The sequence below is a fragment of the Electrophorus electricus genome, chromosome 11 (genome assembly GCF_041902795.1).
Source record: "Electrophorus electricus isolate QZ-2024a chromosome 11, ASM4190279v1, whole genome shotgun sequence".
NCBI classification, from domain to species: Eukaryota; Metazoa; Chordata; class Actinopteri; order Gymnotiformes; family Gymnotidae; genus Electrophorus; species Electrophorus electricus.
The window spans coordinates 575,001-597,077 of NC_137507.1; the positions used below are offsets into that span (position 1 = coordinate 575,001).

The window sequence follows — 22,077 nt, forward strand, 5'->3', positions numbered from 1 at the left end:
AAACCAACGTTTTGTGGACCGACAGAGATGTTTTTGACTTCACAATGAAAGTGTTTTAGTAAGTGAATTCCTATTGGCTGCGTTGGCATCCAGGGACAGGCAGCTGTTCTGAGGGCGCCAGGTTTAGAGCACTCATTCCTCTGGTGTTGATTAAAAATGGTTTGATAAGACTAGCCAGTAAAAGGCTGAGCTCATGAGCCAGACGCAGACACTGAAAGGACGGGAACGTTTCCCTGACAGGAGTCACACGTTGGAGGCTGAGTTTCAAGTTAGATGATGCTGCATGATGCAGTGATGCTGTGTGATGACTGACATAGACAACTTTGAAATATAAACAGATTTGGACATTTTCACATGTTTATGTAGAGGGTAGTGTTCTGTAAAATATATCGTTTGTTAAAATCAAGTCTGCTTTTATTCTCATTTCGTTCATATATAGTTTGTATACATTAGCACTTCAAAACTGAGAGTCCTGCCCAAGGCTGAGAGTCTCAGTAGTGACTGTGAGTTTTTCTTGACTGAGTGGCTGTCTCGGAGGTGGAGAGTGGTTTCACGCTGGTGGGCTCTAGCAAATGTTTCCGCTCTTCGCGGCCATTCTCAGCTTAATCTTAATGATCCGATCACGTTCGTTCATTTAGGACATGACAGCAGCATCACAGAGCCCCCCCTCCCCCCCCCCCCCCCAGCATCAGAGCGCTGGAGTGTCTGCACAGATCACAGCTGAGAAGACACTTCCTCTCGTCCGTCATGTCCTGCTTAATATTCATGTCCTGCTTAATATTCATGAAAGCAAATTGGGAGACAGTCGTTTGGCAAGTGCCTGGCTAGGTGGAGGCCCAGGGGATCTGCACACACATGGTACACACTTGCCCAGGAGGAAGCCCTGCCCTAACCCCTCCAGCTCCTCCCACTCTGCCCTCTCTTGCCCCACCCCTGCCTGCTACAGCTCTGCCACTCATCCTGTATCCCTAGTTGCCCCCCCCCCCCACCGCACCCCACCACCCTTCCCCTAGAAAGCCCCCAGGCGGTAAGCTGATGGCAGCTTTAATTACCCCAGGGCCCTGTCGCAGACTGTCACGCCCCACCAGCTCTTCGTGGCTGTTGTGCTGGCACGATGGGGCACACAGTGGCATGCAGCTCCCTAGTAGAGCAGGACACACTGTGTGGGGAAGGGTCACTGATCTAGGATCAGCACTCCCCAAATCCATGCTGATATAATTCACTATGTGTTTGTAACTAGAACTGATCTGATGCTGGGGTCCAGCCATTAGAAGTGAGGTTTTGTGTTTGGAGACAGGGATACAGAACTGGTACATTAATGGCACACACAGGAAATGAGTGTCATGCACATATGTGCAGTGTGTTTAGCTGCTTCTAAACTGGGCTTCCACTGTCCTGGCAGTCTGATGTTAACTCCAAATTCACCAAAACATTGTGGTTGGTTACCAGGGCAATGATCACACAGAATGGAAGAAAAATTAGCATGATTAGCGTCTCTCTCTCTCTCTCTCTCTCTCTCTCTCTCTCTCTCTCTCTCTCTCTCTGTGTTTGAGTGTGCGTGTGTGTGTGTGTGTGTGTGTGTGTGTGTGTGTGTGTGTGTGTGTGTGTGTGTGCAAGACGCCAGAATGAGGCTTTACACATGAATTGTTTACACATTTTACACACGTTTACATGTTTGTTACATATAAAGTCTATAAGTGGTCTAGAATATGGCCTAATGTCTTTTCCTTTGGTTCCATTTTGCACTTTGGGTCAAATTTTCTTTTTACTGACACATGCTGCAAATGTAAAATGTAAATGTTTTCCAGCCAGTTCCTTTTGATCTATTACCTTAATACTGCCCAAGAACTGGAAATGAAAAGTATCTTTATTTTATAAAATCACAACTGTAGTGACACCGAAAGCTCCCAGCTAGTATCAGTCCAGCTGTATGCTAACATTTTCTTCAGATGACCTTGAGTTATTGAGTAATCTCAAAACACTTCCGTTATTTCTTCATGATATATAAGTGTTGCACTTGCCATATGTGAAACCAGATTCTCATTCAGCACCATGGACTGTGATTATCAGACTGGGTTAGAGTTATGATAAATGATGGTTAAGGATTAGGGTTATCAATCTGAGGACTTGATGTTACCTAATTCTGAAACTGTACCAACAGAAGTAATGGAGCTAGTACACAATAAATCATACAGACAGAAGTAATGGAACTAGTACACAATAAATCATACAGACAGAAGTAATGGAGCTAGTACACAATAAATCATACAGACAGAAGTAATGGAACTAGTACACAATAAATCATACAGACAGAAGTAATGGAGCTAGTACACAATAAATCATACAGACAGAAGTAATGGAACTAGTACACAATAAATCATACAGACAGAAGTAATGGAGCTAGTACACAATAAATCATACAGACAGAAGTAATGGAGCTAGTACACAATAAATCATACAGGCAGAAGTAATGGAACTAGTACACAATAAATCATACAGACAGAAGTAATGGAGCTAGTACACAATAAATCATACAGACAGAAGTAATGGAGCTAGTACACAATAAATCATACAGACAGAAGTAATGGAACTAGTACACAATAAATCATACAGACAGAAGTAATGGAGCTAGTACACAATAAATCATACAGACAGAAGTAATGGAGCTAGTACACAATAAATCATACAAACAGAAGTAATGGAACTAGTACACAATAAATCATACAAACAGAAGTAATGGAGCTAGTACACAGTAAAAAGTGTTGAGTCTGAGTATTATTATACTGCATGGTCAGGTAACTATAGGACCAAACACGCACTGGGTAATCAAAACCAGCAAAATGGGTAGTTCACTGCACTGAGCATGTTTGGTTGAATATTTATTCCAAAAGATTTTCATATATTGACTATAATACTTGGTTAATATCTTAGCTAAAGTTAGTGGAAGACAGGACGAATGGTGGACATGCGTAAACACAAACAGCAAAATGAATGTTTTGTGCATGGTGTTGTTTTTGCTGCTGACAGAGCAGATTTCTCCCCTCAACACCCAGAATGCTGCAGCCAACACAGCAATGCCCAGCCTGCCATAGCTAACACAGCCAGCAGAGCGGCAGTAGAGTGTTGCCCTGAATATGCTGCCCTTCAACGAAGCCCAACGCTGGCAACATGTCAGAATCAGCTCAAATCACAGCAGAGCTGTCAAGGAAACACTGCGTTGCGCACTCGTTAGCTTCCCATTACTGTTGGACTGGGAATGTGTCTACATTACATTAAGAGGATAGCTTTTAAAATGGCATATAGGAATCGCACAGTCATTGTGTCTGCCATGTTAGTATTGACTGCACATGTATTTAAATTAAGTGCATCAGTGACTTGGAAAGCAGCTTGTGATGGCTGTTCAGACAGAGGCAGCTGATGAAGACAAGTGGTTTGGATTACTCAGGCGAAACACAAACTGCTAAATAGGCCTTCAAATGATTTTTTAATTTAACGGCTTACTTTTAAATCCGTTTTATTATGCGCTGCATTTTGCATATTTCTTTCTCTGCAAACCATTTTTCTCATCTTCAATATTTGTACCAAATGAGTGCACACTGCTGAACCTCTGAGCACACATAAGCAGCATATAACCCTGATCTCCAGCTCCCTTTGATCATAATTCCTGTGGTGAAGTGCTGGGAGTGAGTTCTAGACTTAAACACTGGCTGGATATTCACTTTGAGTTCAGCTGGATGCAGGCAGGCCAACGTAGCCACTGGCCTTCAACTCTTCCTCAGGTGTCTGTTCAAAGCCAGCCCTTCTTCTTGTGCCCCAGGTGCTGTGGAAAAAATGCTTTGATTCAGAGACTCCTAGACTGGGAATTCTACATCCACATCCCTGGTGTAGGACAGCTTTTCCGTATGTCAATATGCACACGTAGCATTGGAGAGAAGACAGAAGGCAGCTCCAGCAGACTAGTTAAAAGGTTTAAGGGGTTTTAGGAAACACCTAACGGTTCATTGGAAATGAGCTCGATGACGGATTTCTGAAGATCTAATGTTTTTTTTAAATCAGCCTTTGTGTTTCAGTTATATTCAGTCTCACTGTTACATTGGACACCTGGGCAGTACCTGGGTTATAATTTATTGATTAAGACTCTTTTTCTGTTAGCGCAGTGTCAATGCACCAAGTTTATACAGTCAAACACCTGACATTATAATCAGTGTGCATATATTAAATAATAATAATTATAATAATAATAATTATAATCAGTGTGTATATATTAAAATATTGGTGGGGGGGTGATCGGGTGTGTGTGTGTGTGTGTGTGTGTGTGTGTGTGTGTATGCATGTGTGAGAGAGAGAGAGAGAGAGAGAGAGAGAGAGAGAGAGAGAGAGAGAGAGAGAGAGAGAGAGAGATTGGGTATGTGTGCATGCATTTCAGCTCCACCAGGGTTCCTCTGAGGGTTCTTCTCACCTTGGTTTGCTGCTAGCCCTTGTCCTTTAGCTGTAGAATGCGAGCCTTGGGTGTTGTGGTTCTGAACAAGGTTCAACAGAGCCTGTGCATATGGCTCGTGCATTATAAAACTTACGTGTCATCTCACAGAAGAAACAGTGACCTAAGTTGTACACTTAGGTCAGATGAGTATTGAATACAGCATGGTTTTAAATGCCTATCTGGAGCAAAAAGTGGAGGGAAAAAACGTGGTTAATTATGAATGCGTCCGGTGCATTATTAAACAGTATCACTTATGCGTCTTTATGGCTCCGCACATGAAAAATGATGTCAATTCTAAGTTTATCCTCAGGCCACTGAGCAAAGTGAGCGCTTTAAGAAATGGGTGCAGTTGTGCTTCCGGGATTTACTGGGTCCTTCTGCCTGTTCATTTAGGAGGTGTGACCCATTACCTTAAAGACATTTAATCTGTACTGTGTCATTTAAAAAAGTGACCTACAGCATTTATGAATGTAAGAATCATGCCATGTTCACTAAAGCATGTGTAAATTATGCATTGGCCATTTTAGATGTAGATTTTAGATTTTATCTGTATTAATGTTTGTGTGTAATATCTGTACGAATGTGTTTCTATGCTGTTTTCAACAAATCAGGTGAGACTAACCACAGCCTGTGGGAATATTCATGGCTTCCTCCTTTCCCAAGGAATTCAGGGATTATTCAAATATACAGATGGGCTCATTTCAAGCTTCAGATTTGAGGATGAAATATATGGAGCTCTTGGTACAGTTATTTTCTTCAGTAATTGTTCCTTTATGCCAGAACTAGTGAATGATGAGCAGTGTTCATTACCATTAATAAGTTCCTACTGCCAACAGTTGGTAAGAACTGTTGTCATTATTGTACCCCTGTGTGAAACTTTACAGATATCACCATATGCTTTGAATTGCCACATGAGGGAAGATTATAATATGAAGTGGTACTGTTTACAATTTCCTTTTGCTTGCATATCAGTTTGCTTGGTGTGTGTGTGTGTGTGTGTGTTTGTGCGCGTGTGTGCGTGCATGTGTGTGTGTGCGTTTGTGCGCGTGTGTGTCTGTGTGCATGTGTGTGTGTGTGTGTGTGTACGTGTGTGTGTGTGTGTGTCTGTGTTTCATGCTTTGTGAGTGGGAGCAGCCAGCTGAACTACAGAGAGGCTGGAACCTCTGCAATTTGAAACCTTGTTAGAAATGTATGAAGTGCTAAAATTCTCTGTCCCCAGAGAGCAGAGCCAGGCGTCTCAGCCAAGGCCCCACTCCCACAGATGCACCACAGCATCTCCACTCAGCGTCTCGTGAACATGCAGCAGCTCGGGACTAGCAGGCCGGGAGCAGGACTCCTGCAGTCTGTCCCCGTAAGACTGTCCCATAGCTGCTCAGGAGCACACGGGGCAGGATGGCTGCTGTTTGGATCTAAGCCAAGAATATATCACTCTAACTGCCCTAACTGATGAGCTCATTTCTGGCTGGATTCAGTTGATGGTGTTACCTCGACCACCATACAGTGGCTTTCAAAAGTGTCATAGTGAGGTGCTACATAAAGGCACTGTGTAAACACTAAACCATGTCCCAGAGTTACCAGCAGAGGTGTCTGGCTGCTAACAGGGCACATGAACATCCTCCTGGGGTCATGTGTAAAAGTGGACATATGCACGTTCTCTTGAGGTCACATGGATCTTTGGTGTATTTGAAATGACTTCTAAAAAACAGTATTAAGCTGTGAGACAGGATGGGCAGACGGTGATTGTGTTCCTAATTACACACATCTAAAGCTCACAGCTGATTCACAGGGATGTGTTCACAAACTGGGATTTCCACAGAGGAACTTTACACTGCGTGTTTCATTACTGACACACTGAACCATGACGACTCTGCACTGTGGTCTTCTGGCGCAGTATTCCCTCATATGTTAACCTCTCCTGTTCTCTGTCTGTACCTTTCTCTCTTCTCCACAGTTTTTGGTGAAGATCTACATTCCAGCTTATATTTTGTCAATGCATCTCTGCAAGAGGTAGTGTTCTCCAGCACCACAGGGGCACTGGTGCCCTGTCCCGCTGCAGCTGTGCCCCCTGCCGTGCTGCGCTGGTACCTGGCCACGGGTGAGGAGATCTACGATGTGCCAGGCATCAGGCACGTCCACCCCAACGGCACCCTGCAGATCTACGGCTTCCTCCCCTCCAGTTTTAGTAACCTAATCAATGACAACACATACTACTGCACCGCCGAGAATCCATCAGGGAAGATCAGGAGCCAAGACTTGCACATTAAGGCCGGTGAGCGGGGACGTCTTCTCCCTTGCTGAGTGGAATAATATGTTTACAGAAGCATGATGTGTTGAGTTGTGCTTCTGCTGATAGGTGTAGGAGAGATGGATGAGAAATACTTAAATATTAATGGCTCTGTATGCGAGTTAGTCATGCAGAAAGAAGACAATGCTGGAATTTGGGTCACAGTTTTTTTGTTTGTTTGGTTTTTTTCTGTTTACCCTTTCAACAACCTCTACCAAGAAGCAAATATTTTCATTGTCAGATTTTAGCTTCAAATATAGAAAGCTAATTTACCAAAGGAAATCTAATTCTGTCATCTAATTACATCACGATAGTGTAAGAATAATACTGAATATCACGTGTCATATATGAAGTGTGTGTCTCCTCTGCATGCAGTATTTCGGGAGCCGTACACGGTTCGTGTGGCGGACCAGAGAGTCATGAGAGGCAATACAGCTGTCTTCAAGTGCATTATCCCGGCCTCGGTGGAGGAGTATGTCTCGGTTGTCTCGTGGGAGAAAGACACTGTCACAATCGTCTCAGGTAAGAGCTCACAGTACTGACCTTCTACTGCAGACTGGGAATTATTGGACATTGCCGTTGTTGTTTGTTTGTTTGTGTGTGTGTTTGTTTTTGACTACCTGTAGTCAACCTCTATTACCTCAGTAGAAACTGAGGCAGACATGTGTAGACATGAAGATGAGGTCTATATATACATGTGTAGGTCTATATGTATATACATGTGTAGACATGAAGGTGAGATCTATATATACATGTGTAGACATGAAGCTGAGGTATATATATATATATATATATATATATATATATATATATATATATATATATATATATATATATATATATATATATGTGTGTGTGTGTGTGTGTGTGTGTGTGTGTGTGTGTGTGTGTGTGTGTGTGTGTGTGTGTGTATGTGTGTGTGTAGACATGAAGGTAAGGTCAATATGTATATACATATGTAGACATGAAGGTGAGGTCTATAGATACATGTGTAGACATGAAGGTGAAGTCTATATTCGCATGCTTTAATTAGGTGATAAGGCCCGAAAGGAGAAGTGTTTGGACATTTGATACAGTGATGTAGATCACAGTGATGCAGTGATGCAGATCACAGTTATGCAGTGATGCAGATCACAGTTATGCAGTGATGTAGATCACAGTGATGCAGTGATGTAGATCACAGTGATGCAGTGATGCAGATCACAGTTATGCAGTGATGTAGATCACAATGATGCAGTGATGCAGATCACAGTGATGCAGTGATGCAGATCACAGTGATGCAGTGATGTAGATCACAGTCATAATGTTTTTTGTTGCTCTGGAACCCAAAGCTTCTTCAGGTCTTAGGTCTCTTCAGCTCTGCATGCTCTCTACCCATTCAACCTCCAGTGCATGCCTGTCACTAGCAGTCATTGTCTTTGTGGTTTACTGAGCTTTAGCTGGTGCCATGCTGGACTTTATTGGATGGGAAGCTTTAGTGTTTGACTGGCATTCAACTCATGGTGTATCATCTCAACTGGAGATGGTTTGGACACTCCAGTCATGGTTCCTTAAGGGGAACACTCATAAATGTGAGCAAACTGTGGTTGGAGGGGTGGTAACTGCACGAGGAATATTTACTGGAATATTTGTCCCTTTTTTAATAACATGACACACAGTATTTTAGCATGAGGTGTTAAACTGCATGAGACTTCCAGAGTTCGGCAAATAGTCTTACCCAGGACAGCTGTGGACAATATAGTATCTGTCCTCCAGAGAAGGTGAAGGGACGACCTTGGTGTGAGTAACACCTCTTCTGACCTGGTGAGCTGCAGGAGATATGTACCTGCGCCATGTGAATTCTACGGCTTGATCAAAGCGTTGCTGGTCCTGCAGGCAGCGGTGGATAAGCCAGCTTCTAGATCTCAGCAGTGTCTGACTCATAGCACTGGATGCACAGTATGGTGCTTATGTGGACGATGACATCAAAGGAAACCAAACTTTTGAAGTCTGAGAGTTGAGAAGTCTGAGTTTCATAGCGGTTGTGGATGGCGACTGGAAAATAAATAAATAAATAAATAAATAAATAAATAAAGAAAGAAAGAAAGAAAGAAAGAAAGAAAGAAAGAAAGAAATGAAATATATCAAGTAATGTGAATTTGAACATGTTCACATGGCACTATGCTGTGGTGCAAATACCAGTGAAGAAAGATCTTGGTAATAGAATAATTAGTGTCTTCTCAGCACTGTAGGTACCCACTGATGTTCTGTAGGTGCCTGCTGACCCATTGGTGTTCTGGAGAAGCCCGTTGGTGTTCTGGAGGCCGTTCTACTTGTCCTGATTTCAAATTTCTCAGTTGCAGTCTAGTTCAATGATGATTAGACCTGTGAGTACCATCATGAGGTGTGTGAGGGATTCATCTTTATGACAATAACATGTAGCACTCTGTAGTATTTCCCTTAATAACTCACCTTTGATCGAGTGTTCACCCTTGAAAGTTAAATCATCAATAGATTTAACACAGACTTATAGTCTTGATCTTTTTGATCATTTGCAAGTGAAAAGCAAAATTATCATAAAAATTTTGGTAAATGGGATTGTACCCTTTTACCTCGTAAAGAAAAATATCGGAACATTTCTTATGTATTATGAAAATACCATGTTATTATGGATTGGTTATATTACCCATTTTTGCTTAGGAAGGGGAATCCAACCATTATGCCAAAACAACAGATGATTAGTTTCGCAACCAATATGCCCGATAACAGATAATTACGTTCAGAACCAGTATGCCCAGTAAAAGATGCTTTGGTTCAGAACCAGTATGCCCACTAACAGATGTTTAGATCCAGAACACTTAATTCCCTTTGTCTGTGGGGTCTCCTATTCAGCAGTGCAGATATCAGTGGACGTTTCTGCTCTTAATGTGGTCATCTTGCTGATTTTCTGAAGACATTGACAGTTAATACATCTGATCGTGATTAATCTGGGAGGGCATTAGATGCTGGTACATGACTTTCAGAGTCAGATTCAGCATTTTCCCTCTACGTATACCATAGCATACAAAAAAAATCACCTTAGTTTAGCATATCATTTTAGTGAATAAACAAATATCACCTTATCTTAGCATATCACCTTAGCATACAAACAAATATCACCTTAGTGTATAAACAAATATCACCTTAGCTTACCATATTACCTTAGCGTACAAACAAATATCACCTTAGTGTATAAACAAATATCACTATAGCATATAAACAAATATCACTGCAGCTGGTAGACAAATATCAGATTTGTAGCTTTGGAATTTTGTCCTTCAGGATTTTAGCTGTCTTATGCTTTGCCTCTGCATACAGCATGGTGAGTATGACACCAGTATGACATCAATGTGGCACCAGTATGCCACTGGTATGACACCTGTGTGACACCAGTATGACACCAGTATGCCACCAGTATGACATGTCTGTGACATCGTTATGACACCAGTATGACACCAGTGTGACACCAGTATGAGAGAGGTGTCATGTCCATGGTGATAGCCTCAGCTCTATTAGTGAAACAAAAATGAATTTTATTCTGCCTGTGTGTCAGGTGTGGTGTGCTTGCTTGTGTCTCCAGTCCAGTGAAAGGTTCGTTGTGGTTTTTCTGACACTGCTCAAACCCACTAGGCTTGGCCAGGGTCCCACACCCATTCTCATCGAAGAGGGGTTCTGACACTTACACAATCACCTTGTATTCCTTTCCAGAATGTATGCTAGATGCTTAGGAGTTCCTCCACATCTGTTCAGCATGTGTTTATAAAAATATATTGTGACTTTGATGCAGAAGAAGAATAACGAAGTGCTATTTCCTCTTTGGAGAAAACCATCATCTATTAAACAACGCAAACAGCAACAGGAAAAGGACTAACAGGGGAGGTGAGGGCAGGAGAGCAACATATTAAACACGACATGAAGCCGGTTACACGCTAGTTAAACTAAAAACAACTGTTTAACAATAGCCAAGGCATACACACAATTCAGCTTTTTAAACAGTGACATTAAACTTTACATTTTTAAACTAAGTAATGCTAAGGCACTCGACATCCTGGGAGTCCTCACCACACTCTTCATCGATCTCCTCACCGCACACTTCAACACACTCCTCACCGATCTCCTGACCACACGCTTCAACACACTCCTGACCACACTCCTCACCACACTCCTCACCACACTCTTTAACACACTCCTTTCCGCTCCCCATTCTGGTGGTGGCAGCCACAATTTAAAGGTGCCATGCTCTGTCCCACCCCAACCAAACATGCACACAGACTATCACTCACACAGCCCCATTCCCCCTCCTCCAGCCAATCAGACACTTCCAGCCCGTCAATCACCAGTCCCTCTACCAATCACAACACACAACCACGATCACAATCACCTATTTGTTTATTGTCACTCACACCTGCTCCTCCTCCCTTCCTCCTTATTGTAGCCCACAGTTCCGTCTCATCAGAGCTTCACATTGACCTTCTCATCTATGAGAACTTGTCCCACAAGCCCACGAGCTCGACTATTTATTCAATCTCTCCTTCACCTTTATTTTTGTTATTTATTTCTGTTACATTTTTGACCTCAGTTCACTCCTGTGTTTATTTTCTGATTAAAATTCCTTTTTTTGTCTCTCACTCACACATCACTCCTTCACTCTAAAACGTCACAGAACGTGAAGCTGAACTCAGGAAGCACAGTGAGTGAAGTCTCCCTGGCTGAAGCTATTACTCTCCATGGTGTTAGCGTCCATGGTGTTAGCCTCCATGGTTACCTCATCAGGAAGTAACAGAACATGACCAGGCACAGGAGCTGGGCAACTTCATGCCAGTGTTGACAGGCTGGTGTGGAGGTCCTCTCCATGAGTCCAGCTAGTACCAACTGATAATGATGCTTCCTCTCACACTAGTGGGAATCGCTTTTACCATGTCACTTCTCTGGAGGTTTACAGTGGTAATCCAGATGAATGTGAAGAGTTTATAGTTTAGTGTGAACTATATTTCACCCATCAGTCACACATACCTGACCATGCCAAGATAGCGTTGATTATCAGCTGGATCACGGGAAAGGCAAAGGCTTGGATGCTGTCATTAGCATCAGTGACTCTCCTCTGCAGTACATCTACCCAGAGTTCCTCCAGCTCCTGCAGGGTAGGGCATGTGATAGAGTCAGCTACATCTAAAGCCAGGAGTCCTCTCTCAGGTAGGAATGAGGATGTTCTGGTGGATGTATATGTGGAGGGTCTTAGGAACCTGAACTCTCAATAAGGTGGTTGAACAAGCCATCTCCCTGGACCATCTTCTTCAGGAGAAACGTCGCTCGCCAATCTCCTCCAAAAAGAATACATCACCAGTGTGAGACCAACTGCCCCATGCTGAGCCCATGCAGCTGGGTGGAGCTGAGGACCCATGCAGCTGGGTGGAGCTAAGGACCCATGCAGCTGGGTGGAGCCAGCCTGTCTCCTGAGGAACAGAATGTATGAGTGAAACATCTGTGCCCCTACTGTGGAGGAGCTGATCATGACCTCTCTGCCTGCGTTCGCTGCCCTTTCTCAGCAAAGAGAGGTCCAACTGGTCAAAAGGTGAGTGGCAACAAGCCACACACCTCTCCCTTCTCTTTCTCTTTGCCGTGCTATGTAACACACGAGGGCCACTCTCTCTCCATTTCAGCCCTTACCGACTCTGGCACAGTGGGGAATTTAATGGATCGAGGCCTGGCTGAGGAGATGGGCATTGACATCCTGCCACTTTCTTCACGTCTGGTGGTGCAGCACTTGATGGAGGTCATGTGGGAATAGGCTACATCACACAGCAGACACCCATAGAACAACTGCAAGTTCACGCAACTCACCATGAGCAACTCTCTTTTTTAAATTTTTGATACACTCACACATCATTTAAGGTTTCCTCTGGTTACATACACATAATTCCCTCATCTCCTGGTCTGATGAGAAGATTATCAAGTGGTCCCCCAGTTGTCAAATCCACTGTCTACAATGTCCAGTCATTCCCCACTGGTCCACTACCACTGAGTCCCCCAGTGCTAGTACAGCCCTCGATGTCCCAGCTCTCTACAAGGATCTGTCTGAAGTATTCAGTCATGTCCAGGTCACTCAGCTTCCTCCCCGCAGACCTACAGACTGTTCCGTTTGCCTGGCAGTTGATGTTTGCCTTCATGCTGTAATGTTTATCTATTATAGGAGGAGGAAGCAGCCATAATAGTACAGTGTGTTAGTCAGGCTCTATCTCAGGGTTACATGCGACCCCCCACCTCCCCCGCTTCACCCACCATCTTTTTCATCCAGAAAAAGGACAGAGGACTAAGTTCTTGTGTAGACTGCTGGGGCCTAAACACCCTTTTGTTGAAGTACCCCATCCTCTGTCCATACTCCCTGCAGCTTCAGAGCAGCTCAGAGGGACCAAGTACTTCACCAGGTTGGATCTACGCAGGCCTACAATCTGATCAGGATTAAAGAAGGTTATGAATGGAAAATTGCATTCAGTACCACATCAAGCCTCTATGAGTATCTTGTTCTACCATACGGCCTAGGCATGACACCTTTTGTGTTTCAAGTGTTCATTAATGAGGTGTTACAGGAGTCTTTGGGTACACGCCTCGTCGCTTATATTGACAACATCCTGATCTGTTCCCCCTCCCTCGACCAACATGTCTGCAATGTACGTAGGGTCCGGCACACACTTCTCTAGAATCGCCTTTACTGCAAATTGGAGAAGCGTGAACTCCATCTGCATGAGGTTAGTTTCCTTGACTACCTCACAACAGACTCCTGCATGCATATGCAAAGCAGCAAGGTACAGACTGTAACCCAGTGGCCACACCCCCAGTGTTGCCATGACTTTCAGCGTTTCTTCGGGTTTGCAAATTTTTATAGGCCCAGAAGAGGCTTTCACTGGGTTGAAGGAGGCGTCCACCACTGCCACATCTGGCAGCATCCTGATCCTACCAGGCTATTCGTTGTTGAGGTAGATGCTTCAGGTGCAGGAGTGGGAGCAGTTCTCTCCCAACACTCTGGAACCAACCCTAAATGGAAGTTGTCACCTGCTGAGAGGAATTATAGCATTGGGACCAGGGAGCTCCTGATAATCAAACTGATCTTTGAGGAATGGAGGCACTATCTCAATCCCCATTTGTTGTGATAACAGACCACAAAAATCTCCAGTACCTTCAGACCGCAAAGTGCCTTAACTCTCATCAGGCCCGCTGGTTGGTGTTCTTTTCTAGGTTCAACTTCACCATTGCTTACCAACCCAGGTCTAAGAATGTGAAGGCTCATGGTCTCTCTTGCCATTTTGACCCTGAGGCAATACCTAACAGCCCATGAGGCAATACCTACTAGCCAGGAGTCCATCCTACCCTCCTCTTGCTTCCTGGATGGGTCCTCGACTGGGTATATCACAGGCTCACCCATCCTGGCTATCCTCCCAACATGTTGAACCTTCCAGAGCAGTGCTGTTCCTCAATTACCGGGGCACACATCTCCCTAGGAACAGGACATCCAGTCTCTGCCTGCTATTAGCTGCACACTACTTGTGGTCAAATATGTGAAGTCACACCCTGTCTGCATGAGAATCAAGGTACCATGTACCCAGCCTTGCAGGGAAACTACTGCCATTGCCTGCACCAGAAACATCCTGGAGTCACCGTAGACTTTGTTACTGATCTCCTGAAATTGGAAGGTAATACCACCATTCTATCCATTGTCAATTGGTTTACAGTCCTTTACCAGCATGTCTTCCAGCAGTTTGGGTTACCCGAGGGCACGTATCGGACAGAGGCCTTCAGTTCACCTCCAGAGTTTGGAGGGAGTTCATGGAGAAACTAAACGTCATGGTGAGCTTAACTTAAGGCTTCCATCCACAGTCCAGCGGGAAAGTGGAAAGATTAACTCAAGAGCTGTGTACATTTGTGAGATTGCACTGCCATTAGCAGCCCAACAGCATCTGCCTACCCTGGCCAAAGACACCCAGAACTCCCTGTCCTACCTCCACAGGCCTTTTGAATGTGTACTGGGGTATCATCCTCCTCTGTATCTATGGAACCCATCAACCTCAAGTAACCTTTCTATACAGGAATGGTTTTGAGTGTTGCGAGTCTAGGAGGAGACCCATCACTGCCTGGAATGTGTCATTGCATCCTATGCTTCCTATGAGGAAGATCGATCGAGGAAGAAGAAAGATGCCCATTTACCCACCGGGAGATTGAGTGTGGGTGGCCACCAAGGACAGCAGGACAGGTCCCAGTGGTAAGCTTAGCCCCAGGTGTTTTGGCTCATACACCATCAAGGAACAAAGTCACATGCCAGGTCATGTTTCTGCTGCAAAAACCCTACAGTGCAGGTCTGCTGTCTCTGGTCCTCCTTCTCCTCACAACATAGGAGGTGAACCAACTTATGCAGTGAGGGCTCTACTGGACTGGGAGGGGTATGGACTCGAAGAACCCAGACATGGTGGCATCCTTCCATCGTGCCCATCCTTCTAGGCCCACGGCTTGTTGTCCTTGTCATCCCACTCCCAGTTCTCGGTGGGCCTTTGGAGAGATGGGGGGGGGGGGGGGTGGCTAGTTGGTACTGTCACACTCTGTCCCACCCCCAACCAAACTCACACAGCCCCATTCCCCCTCCTCCAGCCAGACACCTCCAGTCCGTCAATCACCAGTCCCTCCACCAATCACGACACACAACCACGATCACAATCACCTATTTGTTTATTGTCACTCACACCTGCTCCTCCTCCCTTCCTCCTTATTGTAGCCCACAGTTCCGTCTCATCAGTGCTTCACATTGACCTTCTCATCTATGAGAACTTGTCCCACAAGCCCACGAGCTCAAGACTATTTACTCAATCTCTCCTTCACCTTTACTTTTGTTACTTATTCCTCATTTCACTCCTGTGCTTTTTTGTGTATTAATTGTGTCTTGCTCCTTTGCTCCAAAATGCTCCAATATGTGTGTGTATGTGTATATTTATCTCTATATCTCCTGTCTCACCCTTCCAGTGGGAGGTCACACTGCGGTGCAGTTTTATCTGTTCCTGGGGTTGTGGTCTTTTGGACTGGAATTGATATTGTTATTCCTGGAGCCTGTTGGGATATTTTTTATGATTATGCAAGGTGCGCATACACACACACATACATGCACGCACACACACCCACACACACACACAGATTTAAGAGACCTAACCCATTGTTAGCTTTTTTGCCTCTAACTGATGAATAAACCAATTTATCTTTTTCTCTGGAATATCCAAGATAACAATGCATGCTGGATGTTCTGCAGATGTACATGTAGCACAAAGAGATGTCCCCCCATTCCACTTGCATAAATCAGCATTTGTGCTGGACACCACAAGGTGTACGGCTGTACGGTCCCTCTGAGACTGGGGATTTTCTGCACATCATGGAGAAGATGAAATGCATAATTACATAGTCGGGGTTGTCTTAATTAATGAACTGTGATTGAAAATATAATTACAATATGAATTACCTCTCAATATAAGGACTGTTTAGTAGTCATTTGAAGCAGAGGCTGTTTTAAATGTGAATGAACGGGGCCTAATGATTTTGCTAACTTACCATTAACCTGTCATGCATTTTAAAACAGACTGCGACGGGTGCTTTCGAATTCACGGCCACGCGCCCCCCCCACCCCTCCCCCACCCCTCCCCCACCCCTCCCTCGCCCTCCTGGGCTTTTGATAAACAATTGACCGCACTAATGAAGAGATGAAAGGGATGCATGTGCTTTCTGTTTCGAGTTTCCTGCACACCGCATCGCGCCAGGCTAGGGAGTGGCCCAGGACCTGAATATGGAAAGAAAGCAGGATGGAGGATCTCTCTCTCTCTCTCTGTTTGCCACATTTATTTGCTAGCCTTTGTGCTTTTGTTCACAGACTCAACCATTTGATCTGGTTTGTTGCGCTGACTTGAGTGATGAAATATGGGCATTGATGTGCTCCGTAAAGAGGACGTAAACAGCAGATGAAAGCAAAATGCTGCCTTGCTGGCCGAACAGACTCCAGCACAAACATGGAGTTTGAATGTTCACTCAGCAACATGGTCAACATGCTATGGGTTCACATTGGCTGTAGAAGCATCACAGCCCTGTGCATTTGAGAGCAATATGCTTTGGCCTTTAACCATAATCCTCCACACCAGTCTTCTACCTTCTGCACTGGGCTTCCCCTTCTTAAAGTTGCCTAATACATTTATGTAATTGACATTTCATAAAAGATACACAAAAAAAAGAAAAAGAAAACAGTAAGGTCCATCAGTGGTGGAGGTTAAAATGGCTGAGAAATTTAACTGTTCCACTTTTAAATAGAACTACAAAATATAGGATAAATTGTTCCAAGTTCCATTATGATTTTAATAACCAAGCAAACCCAAAATTTTTAGGAATAACAAAATTATTTATTTAAACACAGGTTTGTTGAGAAAAGTGGAAGATCCTATGATTGAAATATCCTTATTAATCAGACACAAAACAAATCATGAATAATGGATTAAAAGTGATTTTTGTATTTAATAGTTGCTTAAGGGAACTAGTGTTAAACAGTAAGAACAGTAACAAGAGCAAAAACCTAAATAATAACATACTCTGAAGCCCAATCTAATAATAATAATAATAATAACAACAACAATATAAATATCACACATCATAACATTAATGACCTTTAACATAAATAATATAAACAACATACATCATAAAATTAATAACCTTTAACATAAATAATACAAACATCATAACATTAATAACCTTTAACATAAATAATATAAACAACATAATAACATTAATAACCTTTAACATAAATAAAAGAAACAACATCATAACATTAATAACCTTTAACATAAATAATATAAACAACATAATAACATTAATAACCTTTAACATAAATAATATAAACGATACCATAACATTAATAACCTTTAACATAAAATTATACTGATACTGACATGGATTGCACAGAGAAACAGGTGCATCCCCCATAGCACAGTAGCGAGAGGGTACTCACACAGCCCAGAGATTCGTGAAACACAGTCGTAATGACTGGGCAGCGGCCTCTGTATGTCCAAATGATTCGCTAAACACAGAACACAAAGTACACAGCAGCACTTCAGACACCTAATTAGCCAAGTTCTCTAGGAGTTATTGCTGATTGTCTAAGAACATCAATCACAGTGAAATGATGAATGTTCAAGTTAGATTCTGACCAGACCCACCACCACGATAACATTATGACAACAAAACCATGATAACACCACCATGATAACACCACCATGACAACACCACCATGATAACACCATGATAACACTACCATGTTAACACCACCATGATAACACTATGATAACACCACCATGATAACACCATGATAGTACCACCATGATAACACCACCATGTTAACACCACCATGATAACACCATGATAACACCATGATAATACCACCATGTTAACACCCACATGATAACACTATGATAACACCACCATGATAACACCATGATAATACCACCATGATAACACCACCATGTTAACACCACCATGATAACACCATGATAATACCACCATGTTAACACCACCATGATAACACTATGATAACACCACCATGATAACACCATGATAATACCACCATGTTAACACCACCATCATATCACCATGATAACACCACCATGATAACACCATGATAACACCATGATAATACCACCATGATAATACCATGATAATACCACCATGTTAACATCACCATGATAACACCATGGTAATACCACCATGTTAACACCACCATTTCACAACCATGATAACACCATGTTAACACCACCATGATAACGCCACCATGATAACACTACCATGATAACACCATGATAATACCACCATGTTAACACAACCATGATAACACCATGATAATAGCACCATGATAACACCATGATAACACCACCATGCTAACATCATAACACCATGATAACACCACCATCATAACACCATGCTAACACCACCATGATAACAACATAATAACATCACCATGATAACACCACTATGACAGCACCATGACCACACCATGCTAACACCACCTTGATAACACCACAATAACACCATGCTAATACCATGATAACACCATGCTAACACCATGATAATGTAATGCACAGGGAAACAGGCCTTCTCCTCTGTGAGTAATCCTACTTGGACTGGACTTCCCACTTTCTGTTTCTGGACAGGAGTGAGATGTATAATAACACAAAGTGATGGCAATATCTACAAAATCCCAGAAAGACCCTGAGTTGTATTAAGCTTTAGCGTAGGGCAGGACAGTTGCTGAATCAGTGACTATCCCATGACACAATGTGAGCAACAAAAGATGCCTGATGCCCTGCTGAACTGACCCTTATCCAGGGACATGTTTAGACCTTCTGCTCTCACATGGTCAAGAACATCCAGTAATGTTTCTGTGCTCAAAAACAATTAGACCATCCAGACATGCTAACACCTTAAGAAAGGTATTCACATCTCTGATTGTCTGCTCTATCATCCCCTGAAATGTTTTCAGATTGGTAAGAACCTAATGGGCAAAGTTTTGTCTTTATTTGCATCATAGTAATTTGGTAGTAGCCACTTCTCAAGTACACAAGCAGTGGAAAGCATCCTTTGTTATTGTGGCAATGTACTGGTCTGGGAAGGTTCTGGTAAGGTTCATTTTTTGAGAATCTGGTAATATATACACATTCTCACTATCACTATTCAGAAATGATACCAGTCTCTTCAAGCTCTTTTAAGATGTTTGCTCTTTCCCTGGAGGATTTTGATTCAGTAAGTTTGATCTCAGTCTGATCTCATCTATGGTATTTTAGAATGGACCATGTACCAGTCAAGACAAGAAAACACTTCTATGTCCATCATCTTCTCACAGAGACATTGTTTGCCCTCTTCTGGCACTGGGGAGTCCCCAAAGTCAAAGGACTCAGTAGACAATATCTTTGTCTTTTCAGTGCTAGAATGAGCAATTAACTGTGGAACCATAGTGACAGGAAACCTATTGGCAATAGGAGATCCCTCATTCTCCAGAAGCTCTCCCATCTTGCACTCATGAGCATGGAGAGACATTTCTTGCTGCTTTATGAGGACTTGGTCACTGTCAGTGACATGTCCTACTCAAGCCCTGTCTCATTGTGTCATCCTTGGACCTGGAATAAGTCAATTTCCCTCTGACTGGAGGGAAGGGAAGAAGACAAAACAAAACTATTTTTTTCACTTTCCAATTTGGATTATGCAAATATGGCCACCAATAATTTCCATTTAAATGAATTTGTATAGTCACTGTACAGTTTAGCTGCTCACTCTTAAGTCCAGCTGCTCAATGTGCATTCTCCAGCTGTGCACGGCACTCTCCAACTGAAAACTGCACTCTGCACACTCCAGCTGCACACTGCATACTCCAGCTTCTCACTGCACTTTCCAGCTGCTCGCTGCACTCTCTATTTGGAGAGTGCCATATGCCTTTTCCATGTTGGCATTCATTTGTAGAAGCTGCGTTGAGCACTGCTCCAGTGCTCCAGTGCAGGTGAACCTTTGATACTCTGCAGGGAGGCGGACAGAGAGAAGCTATAACACAAACGCTCACAGTGCTCGTGGACCAGCGGATCCCTGTTTGTCTGCTGTCTTCTGCTGGCTTTGACGGAGGACACCCAAAGGCACTATGGGAGAGACAGTGGATTTGTGTCCACACTAAAGTCAGCACAACCTTGAGCAGAGCACAAACGAGAGAGTGTGGTAGAGAAGGAGAGAGAAATAGAGAAGCACCACAGAAATAAGCTATTTACTGCTCGTTGTTCAGCCAAGAATGACATGCTCATGACAGACTAGGCAGCACTCAGCAACTGGTTGCTGTAGAGAGTGGGCGGGGCAAAGATCTTTGGCAACTGGTTGCCGTGGAGAGTGGGCGGGGCAAGGATCTTTCTTCTGTAAACAGGCGACACAATCAAATGCATGATGCAGGCAGTTCCGCTGCCTCTCATTTTCTCATCCCTCTCTCCCTCTTTCTTCCCCTCTTCCTTTCTCTCTCTCCTTTTCACTCTGTCTCCCTCTCTCTCAGCCCTCTTTCTCTCTCTCTCCCTCCCTCCCTCCTTCCCTTCCAACCTCTGTCTCTCCCTGGGCTGCCAGGTTTGGACGTAAATTGGGCCAGGGCTCAAGGAGAACGCCTGATCTCCAGCTAAACTACGGCAACACTGCACACAGCAGCCCGGAGTCCATACATCACCAAACAAGGCGTGTAGGGCTCACATCAAAGACGCCAGTGGTTTACATATTCAACTCTTTTACCATATCAAGGTTAGCTTCACTTTAGAACTCCTGTTCTCTTTCTGAGTAATGTTTAAAAATATAAAACAATATAAATAATCAGTCCCATATTCAAGTGTTTGTCCATTTACAAAACAAAAAGGTGTGTCCCAAATGTCCAGATCAGAGCAAGTCCATGTGCCGCAGTCCACACCAGTGGCAAGAGCAGCATATGAGATTCAGAGAGAAGCGTACTATGAAAAAGATTTTTAATAAAATACCCCCCCCCCAAGAATCAATACTGTGTTCTTTATTAACACCAGCACTACTTAGAATTATGAGACAGAAGGATGCACATGGCAGCACTTGGATGTCTTAAGGGTTTGGTGTGGAGTTGAGGAGTTCAGAGGTTGGTGTGGAGTTGAGGAGTTCAGGGGTTGGTGTGGAGTTGAGGAGTTCAGGGGTTGGTGTGGAGTTGAGGAGTTCAGGGGTTGGTGTGGAGTTGAGGAGTTCAGGGGTTGGTGTGGAGTTGAGGAGTTCAGAGGTTGGTGTGGAGTTGAGGAGTTCAGGGGTTGGTGTGGAGTTGAGGAGTTCAGAGGTTGGTGTGGAGTTGAGGAGTAGCACTGCTGTTTCTGTCCAACACAGTGTGTTGTTCAAACAGAATGCAGAAACAAAAACAAACAAATAAAGCAGAGAGAAAGAGGGGAACTCAGAGGCAGACGAAAGCTCCTCTATCCCTGTTTACTGATAAATACGAGCAATATGTTGGAGATCAGAATGGACCGATTACAGAACAGTCTGCCCAGGCCATGGGGGACCAGGCACGATCATCTTTAATAAGCACTGATGGCTTTATGGTATGTGTCTGTTTGGCTCGGCTCATCGGAACGGGACTTTTTCTGCTCTTCCGGGATCAGCCACTCCAGAGCGCTGGACCCATTCCAGGGCCTGATGTGGCAGGGCTCCAGACAACAGATTAGTAATAAGTGTGGTGTGAGCTAATTAAGGGCGGAACAACCAATTA

General features: G+C 43.6%; 1 protein-coding gene across 3 annotated transcripts in view; it reads left to right on the forward strand.

Annotated features, from left to right (window-relative positions):
- The window catches only part of dscamb (Down syndrome cell adhesion molecule b), a 114,011-nt gene that overhangs the window by 9,252 nt on the left and 82,682 nt on the right, over window positions 1–22,077 (forward strand). For all 3 annotated transcript variants that reach the window (XM_081722450.1, XM_081722451.1, XM_027022265.3), the window contains 2 exons: window positions 6,432–6,749; window positions 7,140–7,286. In XM_081722450.1, coding sequence (XP_081578576.1) covers window positions 6,432–6,749; window positions 7,140–7,286 — 465 coding nt within the window. The remainder of the gene's footprint in view (window positions 1–6,431; window positions 6,750–7,139; window positions 7,287–22,077) is intronic.